A 23,293-nucleotide genomic window follows, 5' to 3' on the forward strand; every position below is an offset into this window, starting at 1 on the left:
TATACATCACATTTCTAACACATTCAAATTTTCCCAAACAAAAATCAAGAAAGCAGACAGCAAAAAAACTGACTATAATCAATTACAAGGTAGAAATACGTTTCTATCCATTATAATAAAACTTCAAAAACTTAAGCACAAAGAAAAAAAAACTTAAGCACAATCAACTAGCTTGGAAGAAAATGAGATGAATAAACCACTGTAATTCAAATACACCACCAGACTAGAGGACAGGGTTAGAAACAATGACAATAATTCAGAAGTGAGAGAAAGGGGTATCCCAGGAGGGAGAGAGCCACAGAAGGAGTGTTCCAAATTCTGTCAGTAAACTTAGCCCAAATCTGTGGCTGTCTCCTGAACTATATACGCACAGAAAAACTCGAAGTGCCCAGCTAAGGTTAAAAAAAATTGAACAAAGACTTCAGATGCTGCCCATAACAGAGTGGACAAGAGTTTGGAGTTTGAGTTCAGGCAGGTTAACTGCCTGCTAAACTAAAAGAATTAACACTCTTTGGAGGAAATAACAGAATCCAAAGTTCCTACATTGTAAAATTCACACTATGCAAGGTAAATCCAAAATAACCAGATGTACAAAGAAATAGGAAATGTGACCTGTGATGGTTACTTTTATCTGTCAACTTGACTGGGCCACAAGGTGCCCAGATATTTCATCAAACAAGATCAAACAGAGTTTGCCTTGCTAGGTTTTAGACTTGCTTGGCACCTGTCACTCCTTCTTTCTTCTGATTTCTCCCTTTTGAAATGGGAATGTGTATTCTATGCCTGTCTTACTATTATATTTTGGAAGCGCATGCTTTGTCTGGTTTCACAGGTTCACAGCTGGAGAAGAATTTTGTCTCAGGATGCATCATACCTAAGTCTCACCCATATATGATTTAGATGATATTTAGATAAGCCTTTGGACTTCAGACGTTAGAACTGGTGATGCACTGAATTAAGACTTTGGGGGGCTTTAGAATGGAATAAATGTATTTTGCATGCAAAAAGGACATGAATTTTGGGGGACCATTGGCAGAATATTATGGAATGAAAGCTTGTATCCCCCCAAAATTCATACATTGAATCCCTAACCCCCAGTATGGCTGTGTTTGGAGATGGAGTCTCTAAGGAGGTAATTAAGGTTAAATGAAGTCATAAGGGTAGAGCCCTGATCTGACAAGTTAGTGTCCTTATAAGAAGTGAAACCAGAGAACTCACGTGCATACACTCACTCACTCTGTCTCTCAACCTCTCTCCCCACGTGTTCACACCAAGGAAAGGCTATGTGAAGACTCAGCAAGAAGGGAGCCATCTGCAAACCAGAAAGAGAGTTCTCGAGAGAAACTGAATTGACTGGAACCTTAATCATAGACTTCTAGCTTCCAGAACTGTAAGAAAATAAATTCCTGTTGTTTTAAGTCAGCCAGTCTACGGTATTTTATGGTAGCCCAAACTGACTAATACATGACCCACAGACTCAAGATAAAAGGCACTAAACTGAGATGAATCCAGATGTTAGAATTAGTAGGCAATGCTAGAACTGAAAAATACAATACTTAAAACAAAATATTCACTGTATAGGCTTAATAGCAAATTGGAGATGACAGAAGAGTCAAAGAACTTGAGGACAGTAATAGAGAAATTATCCAATCTGAAGTACAGAGGAAAAAAAGAATAAAAATAAATAAGCTGCAATGATCTGTGACGCAATTCCAAAATTCTTTTTTTTTCCATATTTATTTATTTATTTTGGCTGCACCAGGTCTTAGCTGCGGCACACGGGATCTTTAGTTGCGGCGTGAGGACTTCTTAGTTACAGCATGCAAACTCTTAGTTGCGGCACGCATGCAGGTTCTAGTTCCCAGACCAGGGATCAACCCGGGCCCCCTGCACTGGGAGCATGGAGTCTTACCCACTGGACCACCAGGGAAGTCCCGTAATTCCAAAATTGTAATGTGTATATAATTGGAATCCCATAAGAAGAGGAGAGAGATAATGAGGCATAAATATATTTGAAGAAATAATGGCAGAAGTTCTCAAATTTGAAGAAAGATATAAATTTACAGAGTCAAGAAGCTCAGAAACCCTAAACAGTATAAACACAAGAAAATCACACACAGGTATACCATGGGCAAAGCTGAAACCCAAAGATAAAGGGAAAATCTTTTAAAGCAGCATGAGAAAAATAATACATTACATACAAGAGAATACAACATGACCACTAACATCTCACCAGAAAAAATGGAGGCCAAAAAAAGAATGCGACATTTTTAAGTGCTGAAACAAACTGTCAATCCAAAACTCTATATCCAGCAAAAATATCCTTCAAGAATGAAGGCAAAATAAAGACATTTTTAGATAAACAAAAACTTACAGGATTCATTGCCAACAGATCTACTCTACAAGAAACGCTTTAAAAAATTCTTCAGGTTTTAAAAAAATGATATTAGATGGAAATTCAGATCTTCAATAAGAAATGAAAAGCACTAGAAGCAGCAAATACATAGTTAAGTATAAAAGATCAATTCTCCTTTTATTTATTTATTTTTTTGCAGAGCAGAAAACTGAGGTTTTTATTTTAGTCTCATCTAAGAAATAAAAAAATTATGTGTTTAAATTATAATTTATTGATGATTTTGATGGTTTGCTTATTTTAAATTATTATATGTATTTGTTTATAATTTTAATCTTACATATTTTTAAAATTTTGTTTAATTTTGTTTATCTTATTAATTTAAGGTAAGTTTTTATTGAGAAATAATTGACATGTAACATTATATTAGTTTCAGGTGTATAACATGAAGATCTTATATTTGTATATATTGCAAAATGATCATAAGTCGTTAACATCCATCACCACACGTGGTTACAAATCAATTTTCCTCTTTTAATTTCTTCAAAATAAGGTCAGTTTACAGCAATAATTATTACACTGAGTGTGGAGTATTAATATATGTCGATATAAGACATATGCCAATTAGGGCATAAAGGATGGGGTGGTGGTAATCAGACCTGTAGAGTTGCAGAATGCTTACATTTTACACAAAGTGGAACAATATTAACTCAAATACACTATTGTAGTCATTGCCTGCTTTTCATAGTGACGTTATATCTTAACTTCTCTGAGGCCCAAGGAGGACAGGAAAAAGAATAAAGCTTTCCTCCAAAGCCTTCCCTCACCAGAAGCCCAATACCATTCACCTGGCACTCCTGTCTTTATGAGCAAATTTTGGTCTTAAAACACAAAGTTTTAACAACTAAAAAGGGTTCCATGTCTAGTGAAGGAAAACACCAAGCTATGAATGCAGTAAGATATATTAACCAGAAATAAGTAATACCTTATTACTTTTCTTCTTCCTCTGCTGAGTTGAAATCTATATTTACTCGAGACTCCAAATATATCAAATCTCAGAACTGAGTTTATTTTATACAATTCAATATTGTATCTGGAAAACTGACCTTGATTTCCTTTATTCCTTTCTTCGCTTTTCTGGTTTCTTCAGCAGACTTCGTTTTCTCATTCTTCTTTGCTGTTTCACTTACAACTTTCTTTCCACTTGGTATAACCCCAAAGAATTTTCGAATATCCTAGAAGCAAAAAAGGAGAATCATAAACAAACATTAACTGCACAAAATTCTAATTTCAATTGTAAAAAGGAACAACTCTCCACACACACTGGTTTACTCTCAGTAATTTCTTCATAATGAGATAGTTCCACGTGTGCAGCAGCATTCTTTCTATATGCAAAAGTTAACTGATAAAATTACCTCAGTTAAAAATAATGTGTCCAGGGACTTCCCTAGCAGTCCAGTGGTTAGGACTACTCACTTTCACTGCTGAGGGCCCGGGTTCAATCCCTGGTTGGGGAACTCAGATCCCACAAGCCACGTGGTGTGCATCCCCCCGCCCCCAAAAAAAGATTTAAAACTAGTGTGCCTAATGAAAAGTAATATTAATTCTCAGAATCTGGCCAAAAATAGGGCAAAAATAAACAAAGGAAATTTTTCCTAACGACAGCACAACTACTAAAGAGGCAAGTAACAAGCATTTATTGATCATGTATGCACATACCCCATCATCTCGGGCATAGTAGGTGAAAAGACAAAGAGTTGAAGAACATAATCCTTGCCTATGGGATTTTGTTTTTAATATTTATTTATTTATTTGGTTACACTGGGTCTTAGTTGCGGCAGGCAGGCTCCTTAGTTGCACCTCCAAGGCTCCTTAGTTACGGCATGCATGTGGGATCTAGTTCCCTGACCAGGGATCGAACCCGAGCCCCCTGCACTGGGAGCACGGAGTCTTATCCACTGTGCCACCAGGGAAGTCCCGCCTATGGGATTTATACTCCAGTTTGAGAGAAGAATAACTCTCAGAACCCTGATCATTTAAGACCTTAATAACTAAGAACCTTGAAATTATTTTCCTTTACATGATTTTTCCAAATTCTGAAGAAAAAATTTTGACAATACTTTCTTCAATTACTCTACCCCATGTTAAACAACAGAATCAAATTAATCATACTGAAACACTTACAATGTAATTTACAATTAATATCACTCATCTTTCTTATCCTTCGCATACATATTCTTCCCTACCCTTTTATATTTTAGCTTTGAAGAAACTGTGGTATAGAGAACAGGGAATAGACCTTAGAATGAGAAACCTCTGGTATGAATCTCTGCTCTAGTGCCTTCTAGCTGGGTGACCCTGAGCAAGTTACTTTAATCTGTTTTCTCATCAGTAAAGTGAGACTAATACTCTCTACACTTTATGAGGATTAATCATGCATCTGTCACAATATTGGCTCAGTAAAAACTTCCCTTCTCTCTCATTTATGAACTATTATCCCTTCATGTCACTGAAACATCTCCATTTACAGTTGTCTCTGCTCACAGGCAAGGGTATAAGGAACAAAGTATAGTGAGAATTTAGGATCTGAATTCCAAAGGATGGGCTCAAGAGCCTGTTGTATTGTTTTCCCTATTCCTATCCTTAATGGTCATAAGCCTGAGTCTTCAATTCTTTTTACCTGTTCCAACCTATCTCTATTGTAGTGAGGAAAATGCCTGTTAAAAGTACCTTACCAAGTGGAAGAAAGGTAACAACTTTTCTCCTAGATCCTGGCAGTAATTGTCAAACCCTTAAAATGTCAAAAATCCCAAACAAGTGTGTTATACAAAGACACACACACACACAGCTTTGTGGTTAAGGCAATAAAGAAAACAGATAAATGAGATACACAGACATGTTAATTTTTTTTGAAAGGTTACAGACTTCCCTAGTTTTATACCCTCTTTTGTAAATTTCTTAATATAAAAAAGTCACAAATCCATCCTAATAAAATCTAAGTCTAAAAAATACTGTTAAAAAATAAATAAATAAAATAAATAAAAAATACTGTTTGCAGAATGGATACCTCAGTTATGAAACTCAGACATTTGTGTCAGGTGCTAAAGAAAAGTTAGAGGAATCAGAAAGCCACAGTCTTCCATATAATTTGCAAAGAATTGAGTTTGAGGCTAACAACTACTTACTTTATTGCTTCTGGAGGAAATGAGAGTTTCACATTGGAGTTTCACTTTTGAAATGACCAAGTGAGTCTTCATTCAAACAGTGGTGATTTTTTAAACACATACAAACACATACACACATACACACATACACTCACACAGCACACATGTACCATGGAAATATCAAAACTAAATATTAATAATCAGCTTAAAGTCAATGGTGGTTTTCCATCTGTGTTGGAACCACAAATACTTAAAAAAGCAAGAGGAAGAAAACAAAATATAATTCAGGAAATGGAACTGTTGGTAACGTTGAGCTCTCTGATTTTTGTCTGTTCCATACTGCCAATCCTCAGCACTGTTGCCACCTTTCCTCCCTAAGTAATTCTTCCTATTCACAACCTCTTTCTTTTCCTTTCCCTTTATTCTACCCTACTCTCCCACTCCCCATGCCCTTATACTCTGATGGCAGCTGAAAAATTAAATTACAGCATCCTGATCTAACTCAATATACATTAAAAATCTAAACTTTTGGAAAAGAATTTACATCAGAATGAAAGCGATTCTACTCACACCTTTTTAGGGATTATCTCTAGTGTGAGCAGCCATCTGCTGTATGAACATTTAAGAGCCAAAGTCACCAATTTGACTTTAATTTGTAGTGTGACTTCACCTCACTCTTTTTTTTTTTTTTTTTTTTTTCCTTCTGGTACGCGGGCCTCTCACTGTTGTGGCCTCTCCCGTTGCCGAGCACAGGCTCCGGACGCGCAGGCCCAGCGGCCATGGCTCACGGACCCAGCCGCTCCGCAGCACGTGGGATCTTCCCGTGTCCCCTGCATCGGCAGAAGGACTCGCAACTACTGCGCCACCAGGGAAGCTCCACCTTACTCTTAATTCACATTCCCTGCCTGGTATTCCAGGTCTTCGAAGACTAGTGACTAATCGAACTCCCAAATAATGGATCTAGACATCACTCTTACCTGCACGGAATAATTCTTGCTGAGTATATTAGTAAGGAACAAATTTTTAAGTTTACTTTCATAATCTTAGCAAAGGGAAGTCCTTCCAAGCAGAACATGAAGGCTAGAAACCACCCATAAAGAAAGATTTGACTGCATAAAAATAAAACAAAAGATGCCATAAACAAAGTTAAAATATAAGCAACTAACAAGAAAATATCTACAACATGTTATATATAAGAGGGCTCCTACAAATCAATAAAAAATAACCCAGTAGAAAAATGAGTAAAAGCTACCAGTAGACAAATTATAAAGAAATGCAGATAACCAATAAACATAACAAAAGATGCTCAACTTCACAAATAATAAACAGATAAATTAGAACTTGATTATATTTCCCTAAGCGTTAAAAGACTGATAATGCCCAGATATGTCAAAGTTGTGGGGAAACATGCTCACATACTACACTGCTAATAAAAGTAAAAATTGGGGGGGGGGGGGGGAGAGGGGGAAGATGGCGGAAGAGTAAGACGCGGAGATCATCTTCCTCCCCACAGATACATCAGAAGTGCATCTACACGTGGAACAACTCCTACAGAACACCTACTGAACGCTGGCAGAAGACCTCAGACCTCCCAAAAGGCAAGAAACTCCCCACGTACCTGGGTAGGGCAAAAGAAAAAAGTATAAACAGAGATAAAAGAATAGGGACGGGACCTGCACCAGTGGGAGGGAGCTGTGAAGGAGGAAAGGTTTCCACACACTAGAAGCCCTTTCCTTCGTGGGCGGAGACTGCGGGTGGCGGAGGTGGGGAACTTGGGAGCCGCGGAGGGGAGCGCAGCCACAGGGGTGTGTAGGACAAAGCTGGGAGATTCCCGCACAGAGGATCGGTGCCGACCAGCACTCACCAGCCCTACAGGCTTGTCTGCTCACCCGCCGGGGCAGGCGTGGGCTGGGAGCTGAGGACTTGCAGCGTGAACACTGCCTGAAGGGGTTAGTGCACCACAGCTAGCCGGGAGGGAGTCCGGGGGGAAAGTCTGGACCTGCCGAAGAGGCAAGAGACTTTTTCTTCCCTCTTTGTTTCCTGGTGCGCGAGGAGAGGGGATTAAGAGCGCTGAACGCTGCTTAAAGAAGCTCCAGAGACGGGCGTGAGCCGCGGCTAACAGCACGGACCCCAGAGACGGGCATGAGACCCTAAGGCTGCTGCTGCCGCCACCAAGAGGCCTCTGTGCGAGCACAGGTCACTCTCCACACCTCCCCTCCCGGAAGCCTGTGTAGCCCACCACTGCCAGGGTCCCGGGATCCAGGCACAACTTCCCCGAGAGAACGCACGGCGCACCTCAGGCTGGTGCAACGTCACGCTGGCCGCTGCCGCTGCAGGCTCGCCCCGCACTCCGTAACCCTCCCTCGCCCCAGCCCGAGTGAGCCAGAGTCCCTGAATCAGCGGCTTCTTTAAGCCCGTCCTGTCTGAGTGAAGAACAGACGTCCTCCAGCGACCTACACGCAGAGGCGGGGTAATTCCAAAGGGGAGCCCCGGGAGCTGTGCGAACAAAGAAGAGAAAGGGAAATCTCTCCCAGCAGCATCAGGAGCAGCGGATTAAATCTCCACAATCAACTTGATGTACCCTGGATCTGTGTAATACCTGAATAGACAACGAATCATCCCAAATTAAGGAGGTGGACTTTGAGAGCAAGATTTATTATTTTTTCCCCTTTTCCTCTTTTTGTGAGTGTGTATGTGTATGCTTCTGTCTGAGATTTTGTCTGTATAGCTTTGCTTTCACCATTTGCCCTGGGGTTCTATCCATCCGTTTTATTTTTACTTTTTAAAAAAATTCTTTTCTTAATAATTATTTTTTTATTTTAATAACTTTATTTTATTTTACCTTACTTTTCTTTTATCCCCTTCCTTCCTTCCTTTCTTTTTCTTTCTTTCTTTCTTCTTTTTCTCCCTTTTATTCTGAGCCATGTGGATGAAAGGCTCTTGGTGCGGCAGCCAGGAGTGAGTGCTGTGCCTCTGAGGTGGGAGAGCCAACTTCAGGACACTGGTCCACAAGAGACCTCCCAGCTCCACGTAATATCAAACAGCGAAAATCTCCCAGAGATCTCCATCTCAATACCAACACCCAGCTTCACTAAACGACCAGCAAGCTACAGTGCTGGACACCCTATGCCAAACAACTAGCAAGACAGGAACACAACACCACCCATTAGCAGAGAGGCTGCCTAAAATCATAATAAGTCCACAGACACCCCAAAACACGCCACCTGGCGTGTGGGCAGACGTGGACCTGCCCACCAGAAAGACAAGATCCAGCCTCATCCACCAGAACACAGGCAATAGTCCCCTCCACCAGGAAGCCTTCACAACCCACTGAACCAACTTTAGCCACTGGGGAGAGACACCAAAAACAACAGGAACTACGAACCTGCAGCCTGCAAAAAAGAGACCCCAAACACAGTAAGATAAGCAAAATGAGAAGACAGAAAAACACACAGCAGATGAAGGAGCAAGATAAAAACCCACCAGACCTAACAAATGAAGTGGAAATAGGCAGTCTACCTGAAAAAGAATTCACAATAATGATAGTAAAGATATCCAAAATCTTGGAAATAGAATAGAGAATATGCAAGAAACATTTAACAAGGACCTAGAAGAACTAAAGATGAAAGAAGCAACGAAGAATAACACAATAAATGACATTAAAAATACTCTAAAAGGGATCAATAGCAGAATAACTGAGGCAGAAGAACGGATAAGTGACCTCGAAGATAAAATGGTAGAAATAACTACTGCAGAGCAGAATAAAGAAAAAAGAATGAAAAGAACTGAGGACAGTCTCAGAGACCTCTGGGACAACATTAAATGCACCAACATTCGAATTATAGGGGTTCCAGAAGAAGAAGAGAAAAAGAAAGGGACTGAGAAAATATTTGAAGAGATTATAGTTGAAAACTTCCCTAATATGGGAAAGGAAATAGTTAATCAAGTCCAGGAAGCACAGAGAGTCCCATACAGGATAAATCCAAGGAGAAACACACCAAGACACATACTAATCAAACTGTCAAAAATTACATACAAAGAAAACATATTAAAAGCAGCAAGGGAAAAACAACAAATAACACACAAGGGAATCCCCATAAGGTTAACAGCTGATCTTTCAGCAGAAACTCTGCAAGCCAGAAGGGACTGGCAGGACATATTTAAAGTGATGAAAGGGAAAAACCAGCAACCAAGATTACTCTATCCAGCAAGGATCTCATTCAGATTTGATGGAGAAATTAAAACTTTACAGACAAGCAAAAGCTGAGAGAGTTCAGCACCACCAAACCTGCTTTACAACAAATGCTAAAGGATCTTCTCTAGGCAAGAAACACAAGAGAAGAAAAGGACCTATAATAACAAATCCAAAACAATTAAGAAAATGGGAATAGCAACATACATATCGATAATTACCTTAAATGTAAATGGACTAAACGCTCCCACCAAAGACACAGACTGGCTGAATGGATACTAAAACAAGACCCATATATATGCTGTCTACAAGAGACCCACTTCAGACCTAGGGACACATACAGACTGAAAGTGAGGGAATGGAAAAAGATACTCCATGCAAATGGAAACCAAAAGAAAGCTGGAGTAGCAACTCTCATATCAGACAAAATAGACTTTAAAATAAAGACTATTAGAAGAGACAAAGAAGGACACTACATAATGATCAAGGGATCGATCCAAGAAGAAGATATAACAATTGTAAATATTTATGCACCCAACATAGGAGCACCTCAATACATAAGGCAAATATTAACAGCCATAAAAGGGGAAATCGACAGTAACACATTCATAGTAGGGGACTTTAACACCCCACTTTCACCAATGGACAGATCATCCAAAATGAAAATAAATAAGGAAACACAAGCTTTAAATGATACATTAAACAAGATGGACTTAATTGATACTTATAGGACATTCCATGCAAAAACAACAGAACACACATTTTTCTCAAGTGCTCATGGAACATTCTCCAGGACAGATGATATCTTGGGTCACAAATCAAGCCTTGGTAAATTTAAGAAAATTGAAATTGTATCAAGTATCTTTTCCGACCACAATGCTACGAGACTAGATATCAATTACAGGAAAAGATCTGTAAAAAATACAAACACATGGAGGCTAAACAGTACACTACTTAATAACGAAGTGAACACTGAAGAAATCAAAGAGGAAATCAAAAAAATACCTAGAAACAAATGACAATGGAGACACGACGACCCAAAACCTATGGGATGCAGCAAAAGCAGTTCTAAGAGGGAAGTTTATAGCAATACAATCCTACCTTAAGAAACAGGAAACATCTCGAATAAACAACCTAACCTTGCACCTAAAGCAATTAGAGAAAGAAGAACAAAAAAACCCCAAAGTGAGCAGAAGGAAAGAAATCATAAAAATCAGATCAGAAATAAAAGAAAAAGAAATGAAGGAAACGATAGCAAAGATCAATAAAACTAAAAGCTGGTTCTTTGAGAAGATAAACAAAATTGATAAACCATTAGCCAGACTCATCAAGAAAAAAAGGGAGAAGACTCAAATCAATAGAATTAGAAATGAAAAAGGAGAAGTGACTGCAGAAATACAAAAGATCATGAGAGATTACTACAAGCAACTCTATGCCAATAAAATGGACAACCTGGAAGAAATGGACAAATTCTTAGAAATGCACAACCTGCCAAGACTGAATCAGGAAGAAATAGAAAATATGAACAGACCAATCACAAGCACTGAGATTGAAACTGTGATTAAAAATCTGCCAACAAACAAAAGCCCAGGACCAGATGGCTTCACAGGCGAATTCTATCAAACATTTAGAGAAGAGCTAACACCTTCCTTCTCAAACTCTTCCAAAATATAGCAGAGGGAGGAACATTCCCAAACTCATTCTACAAGGCCACCATCACCCTGATACCAAAACCAGACAAGGATGTCACAAAGAAAGAAAACTACAGGCCAATATCACTGATGAACATAGATGCAAAAATCCTCAACAAAATACTAGCAAACAGAATCCAACAGCACATTAAAAGAATCATACACCATGATCAAGTGGGGTTTATTCCAGGAATGCAAGAATTCTTCAATATATGGAAATCAATCAATGTAATACACCATATTAACAAATTGAAGGAGAAAAACCATATGGTCATCTCAATAGATACAGAGAAAACTTTTGACAAAATTCAACACCCATTTATGATAAAAATCCTCCAGAAAGTAGGCACAGAGGGAACTTTCCTCAACATAATAAAGGCCATATATGACAAACCCACAGCCAATATCATCCTCAATGGTGAAAAACTGAAAGCATTTCCACTAAGATCAGGAACAAGACAAGGTTGCCCACTCTCACCACTCTTATTCAACATAGTTTGGAAGTTTTAGCCACAGCAATCAGAGAAGAAAAGGAAATAAAAGGAATCCAAATCGGAAAAGAAAAAGTAAAGCTGTCACTGTTTGCAGATGACGTGATACTATACATAGAGAATCCTAAAGATGCTACCAGAATACTACTAGAGCTAATCAATGAATTTGGTAAAGTAGTAGGACACAAAATTAATGCAAAGAAATCTCTGGCATTCCTATACACTAATGATGAAAAATCTGAAAGTGAAATCAAGAAAACACTCCCATTTACCACTGCAACAGAAAGAATAAAATATCTAGGAATAAACCTACCTAAGGAGACAAAAGACCTGTATGCAGAAAATTATAAGACACTGATGAAAGAAATTAAAGATGATACAAATAGATGGAGAGATATACCATGTTCTTGGATTGGAAGAATCAACATTGTGCAAATGACTCTACTACCCAAAGCAATCTACAGATTCAATGCAATCCCTATCAAACTACCACTGGCATTTTTCACAGAACTAGAACAAAAAATTTCACAATTTGTATGGAAACACAAAAGACCCCAAATAGCCAAAGCAATCTTGAGAACGAAAAACGGAGCTGGAGGAATCAGGCTCCCTGACTTCAGACTATACTACAAAGCTACAGTAATCAAGACAGTATGGTACTGGCATAAAAACAGAAAGATAGATCAATGGAACAGGATAGAAAGCCCAGAGATAAACCCACGCACATATGGTCACCTTATCTTTGATAAAGGAGGCAGGAATGTACAGTGGAGAAAGGAGAGCCTCTTCAATAAGTGGTGCTGGGAAAACTGGATAGGTACATGTAAAAGTATGAGATTAGATCACTCCCTAACACCATACACAAAAATAAGCTCAAAATGGATTAAAGACCTAAATGTAAGGCCAGAAACTATCAAACTCTTAGAGGAAAACATAGGCAGAACCCTCTATGACATAAATCACAGCAAGATCCTTTTTGACCCACTTCCTAGAGAAATGGTAATAAAAACAAAAATAAACAAATGGGACCTAATGAAACTGCAAAGCTTTTGCACAGCACAGGAAACCATAAACAAGACCAAAAGACAACCCTCAGAATGGGAGAAAATATTTGCAAATGAAGCAACTGACAAAGGATTAATCTCCAAAATTTACAAGCAGCTCATGCAGCTCAATAACAAAAAAACAAACAACCCAATCCAAAAATGGGCAGAAGACCTAAATAGACATTCCTCCAAAGAAGGTATACAGACTGCCAACAAACACATGAAAGAATGCTCGACATCATTAATCATTAGAGAAATGCAAATCAAAACTTCAATGAGATATCATCTCACACCAGTCAGAGTGGCCATCATCAAAAAATCTAGAAACAATAAATGCTGGAGAGGGTGTGGAGAAAAGGGAACACTCTTGCTCTGTTGGTGGGAATGTGAATTGGTACAGCCACTATGGAGAACAGTATGGAGGTTCCTTAAAAAACTACAAATAGAACTACCATATGACCCAGCAATCCCACTACTGGGCATATACCCTGAGAAAACCATAATTCAAAAAGAGTCATGTACCAAAACGTACATTTCAGCTCTATTTACAAGAGCCCAGAGATGGAAACAACCTAAGTGTCCATCATCAGATGAATGGATAAAGAAGATGTGGCACATATATACAATGGAATATTACTCAGCCATAAAAAGAAACGAAATTGAGCTATTTGTAATGAGGTGGATGGACCTAGAGTCTGTCATACAGAGTGAAGTAATTCAGAAAGAGAAAGACAAATACCGTATGCTAACACATATATATGGAATTTAAGGGAAAAAATGTCATGAAGAACCTAGGGCTAAGACAGGAATAAAAACACAGACCTACTAGAGAATGGACTTGAGGATATGGGGAGGGGGAAGGGTAAGCTGTGACAAAGCGAGAGAGTGGCATGGACATATATACACTACCAAACGTAAAATAGATAGCTAGTGGGAAGCAGCTGCATAGTACAAGGAGATCAGCTCGGTGCTTCGTGACCACCTAGACGGGTGGGATAGGGAGGGTGGGAGGGAGGGAGACACAAGAGGGAAGAGATATGGGAACATATGTATATGTATAACTGATTCACTTTGTTATAAAGCAGAAACTAACACACCATTGTAAAGCAATTATACTCCAATAAAGATGTTAAAAAAAAAAAAGTAAAAATTGGTAGAACCTTTCCAAGACAATCTAACAATATCTATCAAAATTTTAAATGTGCATACCCTTTGTCCCAGTAATTTCATTTCTAAAGGAAATGGTGAAAGAAATAGTTTTATTTCGGGAACCAAAAGAGAGTAGTAATTCACTCTTCTTACTTTCTTTTTTAATAGTTACTAATTGAACAGGTCAGTTCAAATAAGACAAAAGATTTAGGCAAAAATTACATAAAAATTAAAACAAATTTTAGCACACACAGCTAATAGTAACAAGTTAAGTTTTTCACACTTTTACTTACAGCTACTGGACATAGATTTATCTCTTCTGATGTTTCTGTAAGGTATAAAGGCAAATAGAATGATTTATCTCCATTTTATAGGTAAGTAAGTGGAATTAAGTCAGACAAAAAAAAGCTTTTTGTCAGTTTTGCCACTTACTTCCAGACACTTGGGATGAATTACTTAATTTCTCTGGCCCTTACTTTCCTCGTAATGCCACTTACTCCACAGGATTCCTGTGGGGATTAGAAGAGATGACACAACAGAATGGAACCTAGTCCTCTGACTACAAATCCCTTTCATAGTTCTCTACTTGACCATGACTGCTCCCTCATAGTTTTACCATAATTCTAAGGATCTATGCAAAAGTAGCCATACTCCACAACTAGCAATATGGCCTTTCCATTCTCATTATTCCTGATACATTTGGTCCTTGTGTGAACACAAACAGGAAAATGCCCTCATGAGGCTACCTGGGAGATAAATTAATATATAAAGAATTAAATACAAAACAGTGCTAAGACAGAGCTAAATCACAAAACTGTAAGAGCACCAGGAGCCCCTAACACAGAGAGCCTCAGGGACAGTTGACCAAAAGAAGCAACACCTGAAATGGGTCCCAAAATGATTAGTAGGAGATACTTTTGATAGTCATAGTAATCTGAGTTTGAAAACATTGCTGTAAGTTCCATACAGCAGGCCTGTCTAGCTTACTCACCTCTGTATCTCAAGTACAGGGCCAACAGCTCAGATAAGCAGATGCTTAATTAATAATGGTTGAACACATGAGTGGTTATTCCTAAGGTCACTGACCTTCACACCTGGGCTCAGAAAGAGACGTTCTTAATTATGTAAAATGAAATTCATGGTAAATTTGTTTTTAAAGATTGTGTATTAAAATAATCTTTATTTGAGACTAATTTTTTGCCATCACTTTACCTATTGCACTTTGTTTTAAGAAACTTTAAGTGGGTATTAACACTTATTGTGTATTATTACTTCTATCATATAGTACTCTCTTGTCATATTACAATATTGTGGCTACAAAAAGCAAAAACACTTTCACTTTTAGTATAATACTTCCTCTTCTTCAGGGCTTTTTCCTGAAGCCTATTAATGGCTCTCCATGAACCCTAAGTTAAAAACTTCTGATTCACATATTCACAAGCTAACTCACATCCATCTCAACGTCAGTACCACTTAAAAACACACTGCTACCTGCTAAATCTTGTCTCGACTCAAGACCTCTGAGCTCCATATCCATGTAGCCGATAGTCTGTCATCTCCACCCCTACCAAATGCCCCAAAGGTGCCTCCAGCTCATAACGTCCAAAACTAAGCCCATATTTTGGAGGCTTGCTTCTCTCTCTTTATTTCCCTCCTCAATGCATAGCACCACCATTAACCAAAAACAGAAAAATGAGCACTGTTTTTCCTCCTCATTCTGACCCTCCACCTAATCAACCAACCCAACCTAATCTCCCAAATACTGCTGTCTTCTTTCCTCTATTTCTGTTGCCAGTGCCCTGATTTAGGGCTTCATTTATTTACTTTTTTAACAAACCCTTAAATAGGACTTACTCTGTGCCAGACAATGATTTAAACACTTAAAAAAATTAATTTAATCCACAGAACAAATCTATGACATTCTTTAACTTTAATTCACAAATGAAAAACCTGTGAATGACAAGGCATTTTCTAGTAAAAGTTTTGAAATTTAAATGCTCTTAAGTGTAAGCAAAAAAAAAAAAAAAAAAAAAAGATTTATTGCACTCTCCTACCCTAAGGTGTAACTAACAATTCTACAACACTATTAAAGAGAAGCATCGCCTATCAGGCAACCCAAATGCAATTTTAATATGCATAAGTCAAGACAAAGTACCAGACCTCGCTGGTACTCAAAAAAATCATGCATTTTTTAGAATTTTCTAACTTGGTTGATTATAAATCTATTAATAGAGATGAAAAAAAATTTTTTGCAGTAAATACTCCTAAACCTGCACAAAGTAAGCCATCATAATGACCTTTTAACTTTAAAAAGTCAAAGTACAAAAGCTGATATATATCAACTTTGAAGTATAACCAAACAGCTCTTATAACTTTTTTCCACTACTAATGGGCTCAACCAACCAACAAGTTGTTTGTGCCTACCAAAAATGCAAAGAGAAAGCAAATCATGCCACCGTGTTCACTTACTTTGACAAGTACAGGATTTTATGCAAAATAAGTACTGCAGTGCTCTGTGGGGTAGCTACCAAAATATTACATTTTGGCTTTACTTCTCTATTTTGAAAGTAAAGAAATATAAATATTTCTGATTAATATTTTTAAGTCCTCCACCAAATCCACAAGCAGAAATTGATTATCACCAACACACTTCACAAAACCTATCCAAATGTAAAAATCTTTTATCTTTAAAACCACTTAAATGCAAAATTATAAATCTGACTAATATTGTATATTGATAGCAGCACAGAAGAGAGAAATGAAATAATTTTAAAATAGTTAAAATTATACTTTAAAAACAACAGGTAATTTGTTAGAATGTAGTCCCTTAAGGTCAGGAAGAAGACAGATCCTTCTTGCCACTCCTATTCAACACTGTGGCAAAAAAAAAAAAAAAAAAACTAATTAGGCAAAAAATAAATTATAAAAGGGGCACCTAGATTGGACAGGAAGAAGAAAAATTATCTTCATTTGCCGATGAAATGATCTTAAATGGAGAAAATCCTAAGGAATTCACTAAAAAACTATTAGAACTACAAAATGTGTTCTCCAAGGTTGCATGACACAAGATCAATATACTAAAACCAATTATATTTCTATACTTTTGCAATGAACAATCCAGAAGTGAAATTAAGAAAACAATTCCAGGACATCCCTGGTGGTGCAGTGGTTAAGAATCTGCCTGCCAACACAGGGGACACGGGTTCGAGCCCTGGTCCGGGAAGATCCCACATGCCGCAGAGCAACTAAGCCCGTGCACCACAACTACTGAGCCAGCGCTCTAGAGCCCACAAGCCACAGCTACTGAGCCCAGGTGCCACAACTACTGAAGCCCGCGTGCCTAGAGCCCATGCTCTGCAACAAGAGAAGCCACTGCAATGAGAAGCCCGCGCACCACAACGAAGAGTCGCCCCCCACTCGCCACAACTAGAGAAAGCCCGCGTGCAGCAACAAAAACCCAACACATTATAAAAGGGTGACAACACTGCTCCGGGAGAGCATTCACATAGTAAACTACAATGTGAAAGGTCTCCCCCAGAAAGCTGCAATGAAGCAGCTTAGATGTAGTCAGACTCTCTTTGACAGCTCTTCAAAAACGCTTTCCCTTAAGTCTCATGCATGTTTAATTCAAACTTATGCATATTTTCAATAAATAACTATGCCAGCCAATGAATTATATATGTTGATTTCTTAAAAACGGCATCTTTCAAGTTTTATTCACATTTTGAGCAAATAATTAAATCCTCGTAGCAATTCAAATCATTTACATGGCTACTTTTTATTCTGTTTATTTTAATTTCATTTCGATTCCTTTAATAGACATTATATTCACATGGTTCAAAAATTCAAATGGGTAAAATGTCTCCCTCCCACTGTGCCTCTCAGACACACATTTCCCATCTTTGGAGGCAACAAATGTTATCAGTTAGTTCCTTGTGTATCCTTCACATCTTCAAGCAAAATAGGCATATTCTTTTCTCTCCTTTCCTACATAAAGTGGTAGCATACTTTACATATTGTCCTGTACCTTCTTTTTTCACTTATCTTGGCAACTGTTTCACATCAGGGCATAAAGTTTTCTCCTTTTTAATGGTTGCGTAGTATTCCGTTTTGTGGATATACAGTATTTTATTCCTTTGATAACTTTAACTGGAAAAGATTTGAGAAAAAGATGCAGCTCCCAGGGCAAGAGTTGCTAACCCTGCACCTGTAGAAGGGCTTCAGAAGATATGCAAATCCCCTAAAATGGTGTGTATGTATCCATATGTATTTCTGTGGGCAGAAAACTTGCATACCATTCACCACAACATCAAAGAAAGCTGTGACCCAAGCAAAAGTTAAGAACTACTGTACAATATAACTTGTGCATAGGTGTTCAATAAGCATAGGTTGAACAGAATTCTGGTCTAGGCTTCTGCTAATTTTTGTACTACAAGACAGAAGGACTAAATTAAACACTAATATAATCCAAAACTCTTATGTACTTTATAGAACCTTTTCCCCACTTGTTTTCTGAGAAGGGCTTTATTTTTCCTATGCACTATGAACAGGAGTACTAAGAGGGAAAAGAACCAATCATTTAAAGTAACTGAATAATCAAAAGTTGAATAAATAAGCTGTTGTTCACCATAACTGACAACATCAGAGGCATCTTTGATGTCCCTTAAAACTCTTTGTAATGTTTCATAGAGTCCTTCCTGAGAAAATTAGATCATTAGTAACGTAGTTGTATACTTCCTACCACATGCCAGGAAACAGAACAGAAGCTTTACATTTATTATCTTGTTTAATGCTCAAGACAATCACTTAAGGCAGCTATATTTCCCCCCTTTTACAGGTAAGGAAACAGAGGATTTAAGAGGTTAAAGTTAAGATATTTACTTAATCAGAACCACTTAACCATTAAATGGGAGAGCAAGACCAAAACATTGCCTCACTCTCACCTTCAAGACTCCAAATCTCATGAACTTTACACAATTACCATAGTGCCTGAAGTCCAAAATGCAATTTTGATCATTATAGGGAGGTGGTATAATGCACTGAAGGGTTTTTTTTAAAGATTACTTTTAACATCAGGTGATAAGCGATGACAGCTGTCAAATGCATTACAGCTGTTTCTACCAGGTTTTTTGTTTTTTCTCCTGGTAAACCGTGTTATCCCTTTGATTTCTATGAACTCATCTAAACAAAACAAAACATCCTTCCCATGTCATCGATTTCAAAACGGCTCTGTGATGAGCATTTCGCTGAGCTGTTAATCATGAAAGTTGAAGGCCTAAGACAACTTTTTCATTAGAAAGGAAAGTCTGTTACATTCTTCTCCTTCGAGACCCAAAGCCTGAAGTCAACGCTTTAGGCAGGACTCAAACCGAGGTTCGAGGCAACACTGAACAGGAAAAGCAACTGTACCGCTGAGCCCCCAAATCACCTTCATTACTCCCTTCCTTTCTCCCTTCCCCCACGAGTGGAAAAAAGTTAAAACTGCTGCGCAGCACCAAGAGCCCTGAGCGCTGGCTGCGGCTGAGAGCTGAAGCCCGCGGTGCAAGGAAAGCTGTGAGACCAGTGCCTAGTTTGTGGCCCCTTTCTTGCCTTCGCTCCCCTCCGAAGCCACGCATCGCGATCCTCCCCGACCCTCCATGCCAGGAATGCCAGGTCCACGCCCAGCCTGCAAACTCTCCCCAGCCCCCTGGTCGCATAGCCTCCCCCGGGGGCTCACCATTGCAGCCCACGGATGAAGGCGCGGGCGGGCAGGCCGGCCGGCTGGGGAATCCGTTACCGCGACTCGGGATCCATTCGCGCCAACAACTTCTCCCGCGAAGTGGAAGGAGGTCGAGGCAGCGGCGCCCTGTGATGACGTCACGAGGTGCGCAGCTTCCTGTGGGCCCAGGCCGGGAGGCGGGAGGCGGGAGATGCCACGTGGGCCCAGGTGCAGCCCCCGAGACCCGCAGGCCGCCGCAATCGCGAGGAGAGGCAGGGCCCAGGACCGCGCCCAGATTTGCGTCTTCCGCTTCTCTAAGGGCCTCTCAAGTGGGGAGGTTCTGAGATTGATTTCCCCCGAGGGCGGGCACGTTTAGAGAATGCAATGCCCCCCTCCTTTAAATGTAGCTTTAAAATGTTTCTATTACCAGCCAAAGTAAGACACCTTTTAGGTATACGTTTCACATATTACTTTTTAATATCTATTCTGAAACAAAAATTTCACCAAACAGTACTTACCCCGATTTTTTTTTTTTAATGTTTGACCAGTCGAATTGGTCTTTTCGCCTACTTTTAAGTGGAGACCCACAGTTTGAAAACACATTTAGGACAATTTTATGTTGTATAATTCCAGGGCAAAAAAGACTTTGATAAAATAGTCATTACTACCCACACCATTTTATAAGTGAAAAATATAAGGCCCAAACAAGCTAAGGGTCCTAGCTGGGAATCTAGGCCTCCAAATTCCCAAACCTGCGTGGCTGAGTCCCTCAAAGGGGTGTGTGAAACCAAGACATAAACAAGGTACATCTTCTCCCTAGAAGAACAATGATCCCGAAAGCTTTGGAGTAAACAAGTTTTATATTAATAGATAAGCAACTGAACTGTGGAATAGCATGTGACATTTGCATACAATTTTAAGAGAAGACATGAGGCCTTAAGGAGTTTAATGGGAAGAGCAATATCTCCAGCTTTGGCCCTAGACTTTCAAATCCTTATCCACCCACCCCCTGTTCTGTCTTGCATTTTATCACACCCATATCTCTACAGTGAAAGATAGCAAAGTCTTCAGGAATAAAACAGAGGCTAAGCATGGAGAGCTCCTATTTATTAACTGCCCACTGTCGTATGTGCCAGGCATGCAGCTATGGACTATCCCAGTTTAACTCGTCTAATACCCACAATGACACTGGCTACTATTATTATCCCCAATTTACAAAGGAGTAAACTATAGCTTATGAACAGGGCCTCATTGCATAGGACTCTCGGAAGCCAATATGCTAGGGTTCCTAGCCCCACCACATGCTAATTATGTAACCATGGGCAAGTTACTATGCCTCAAGTTTCCTCAACTGTAAAACAAGGATAATAGTACTATGTTCTTCATAAGGTTATGAAACTGCTCCTGGCACATAAGCAGATAATAATCTTTTTTTTTAAGTCAGCTATTATCATTATTATTACACAAGGTTAGGTATTATCAAGGGAGATGTTTCCAAAAATGAACTTATCTACACCATAATTTTACTCAGGAACATACTTGATTGGGGAGGAGGGGAGTCATTAGATCCTTTGAGAAATCAATAATCTATGAAGCTACTCCCCAGAAAACTGTACATAGCAGACACATCACATAAATTTTTGCCTATAACTTAAGAGAACCTAAACCAATTTACAATGTTCATTGTGTTATAAATAAGCAAATAAGATGTATATTAAATGTTTTACATATCTTTTACATTATATTACTTTAAACTTTTGCATTCCTTTTTTAGTATTTTGAAGCCTTCCTTGAATTCAGGTGAGAATTAAGTCAGAAGACTATAACTTCCAGAAAGATACTGAACTGAATTTGTTGGATTGTTTTCTTTTTTCCTCAATAAATTTATTTATTTATTTGTGTGTTTATTTATTTATTTTTGGCTGCGTTGGGTCTTTGTTGCTGCACAAGGGTTTTCTCTAGTTGCGGTGAGCGGGGAATACTCTTCACTGCAGTGAGCGGGCTTCTCATTGCAGTGGCTTCTCTTATTGCAGAGCACGGGTTCTAGGCCCACAGGCTTCAGTAGTTGTGGCGCGTGGGCTCTAAAGCACAGTAATTGTGGCGCACGGGCTTAGTTGCCCCGTGGCATTGGATTGTTTTCTTTAGGAACATTTTTTTTTTTTTTTTTTTTGCGGTACGCGGGCCTCTCACTGTTGCGGTCTCTCCCGTTGTGCAGCACAGGCTCCGGATGCGCAGGCTCAGCGGCCATGGCTCGCGGGCACAGCCGCTCCGCGGCATGTGGGATCTTCCCGGACCAGGGCACGAACCCGTGTCCCCTGCATCGGCAGGCGGACTCTCAACCACTGCGCCACCAGGGGAGCTCTCTTTAGGAACATTTACTTGGAAATATTCTATCTCAAAAATGTACCAGGACTTCCCTGGTGGTGCAGTGGTTAGGAATCCGCCTGCCAATGCAGGGCACATGGGTTCGAGCCCTGGTCAGGGAGGATCCCACATGCCGCGGAGAGGCTAGGCCTGTGCACCACAACTACTGAGCTCGCGAGCCACAGCTACTGAGCCCATGAGCCACAACTACGGAGCCCGCGTGCCACAACTGCTGGGGTCCGGGCGCCTGGAGCCCGCACTCCACGAGAGGCGGGGCTGCCACAGTGAGAGGCCTGCGCACCACAGCGAGGAGTAGCCCCCACTCGCTGCAACTAGAGAAAGTCCATGCACAGCAACAAAGACCCAACACAGCCATAAATAAATAAATAAATAAAATAAAAATTTTTTTTAATGTTCCAGATTTAAAACGGCTGTATATGCTTTGATACTTCTCCCCAAATGTGGGCTGACCTGTGACTGATTTGATCTAAGAATATGGTGGGAATGATACTATGACGGTTCCAAATGTAAGCTTTAAGAGGACCAGCAACTCTCATCTTGCTCTCTTGAAGCCCTGAGCCACCATGTAAAGCAGGAGAAGGGGCCAGTTGAGCCCAGGCTTACAGCCACCTCCACCAGGTACCAGGCTTGTAAGTGAAACCATCTTGGACCCACCATACCAGCTGCTAGTCGAATTCCACTAAGTGACCCCAGTCAGCACTACGTAGAGTAGAAAAATCATCTAGTCAAGGCTTGCCTAAATTCTCTGACCCACAGTAGTGTGAGCATAATAAGATTATTGTTCTTTTAAGGTACTAAGTTTGGGGTAGATTGTTGTAAAGTAATAGATAAACAGAAATGTTTTAAAGAACCCAAAGTGTAACAAAAAATAAGCAGGAACAGAATATTCATGCTTATTTTCTCCACTGTGGTGATTTTGATGCATCATTCAACAAATATTTATTGAACATCTGCTGTGTGTCGGCACTTTTTTATGTGCATGCTGGGAAACCATAGTAAACAAGACAGACAGTCTTAGCTTCCCTAAAGTTCATATTTTTGAGGAAAAGAGAAAAATAAGTAAGTAGACAAAAATAAATTCTGTATTTTCAGATAAGGTAAGTGCTATAAAGAAAGACTTCATG

The 23,293-nt window shown here is 39.4% G+C and overlaps 1 protein-coding gene across 3 annotated transcripts in view; it reads right to left on the reverse strand.

Moving 5' to 3' along the window:
* Positions 1 to 20,057, reverse strand: part of RFC1 (replication factor C subunit 1) — an 82,704-nt gene extending 62,647 nt beyond the window's left edge. For 2 of the 3 annotated variants that reach the window (XM_067735763.1, XM_067735762.1), the window contains exons 1-2: positions 19,803 to 20,057; positions 3,460 to 3,588 (exon numbers count right to left, since the gene is read on the reverse strand). In XM_067735763.1, the coding sequence (XP_067591864.1) occupies positions 3,460 to 3,588; positions 19,803 to 19,805 (132 nt within the window). In that variant the 5' untranslated portion in view covers positions 19,806 to 20,057. Of the gene's footprint in view, positions 1 to 1,218; positions 1,313 to 3,459; positions 3,590 to 19,802 lie in introns of those variants that run through there. The other variant, XM_067735764.1, reaches the window with a different exon arrangement.
* Positions 20,058 to 23,293: the final 3,236 nt, after the last annotated feature.

The sequence above is a fragment of the Pseudorca crassidens genome, chromosome 4 (genome assembly GCF_039906515.1).
Source record: "Pseudorca crassidens isolate mPseCra1 chromosome 4, mPseCra1.hap1, whole genome shotgun sequence".
NCBI lineage: Eukaryota > Metazoa > Chordata > Mammalia > Artiodactyla > Delphinidae > Pseudorca > Pseudorca crassidens.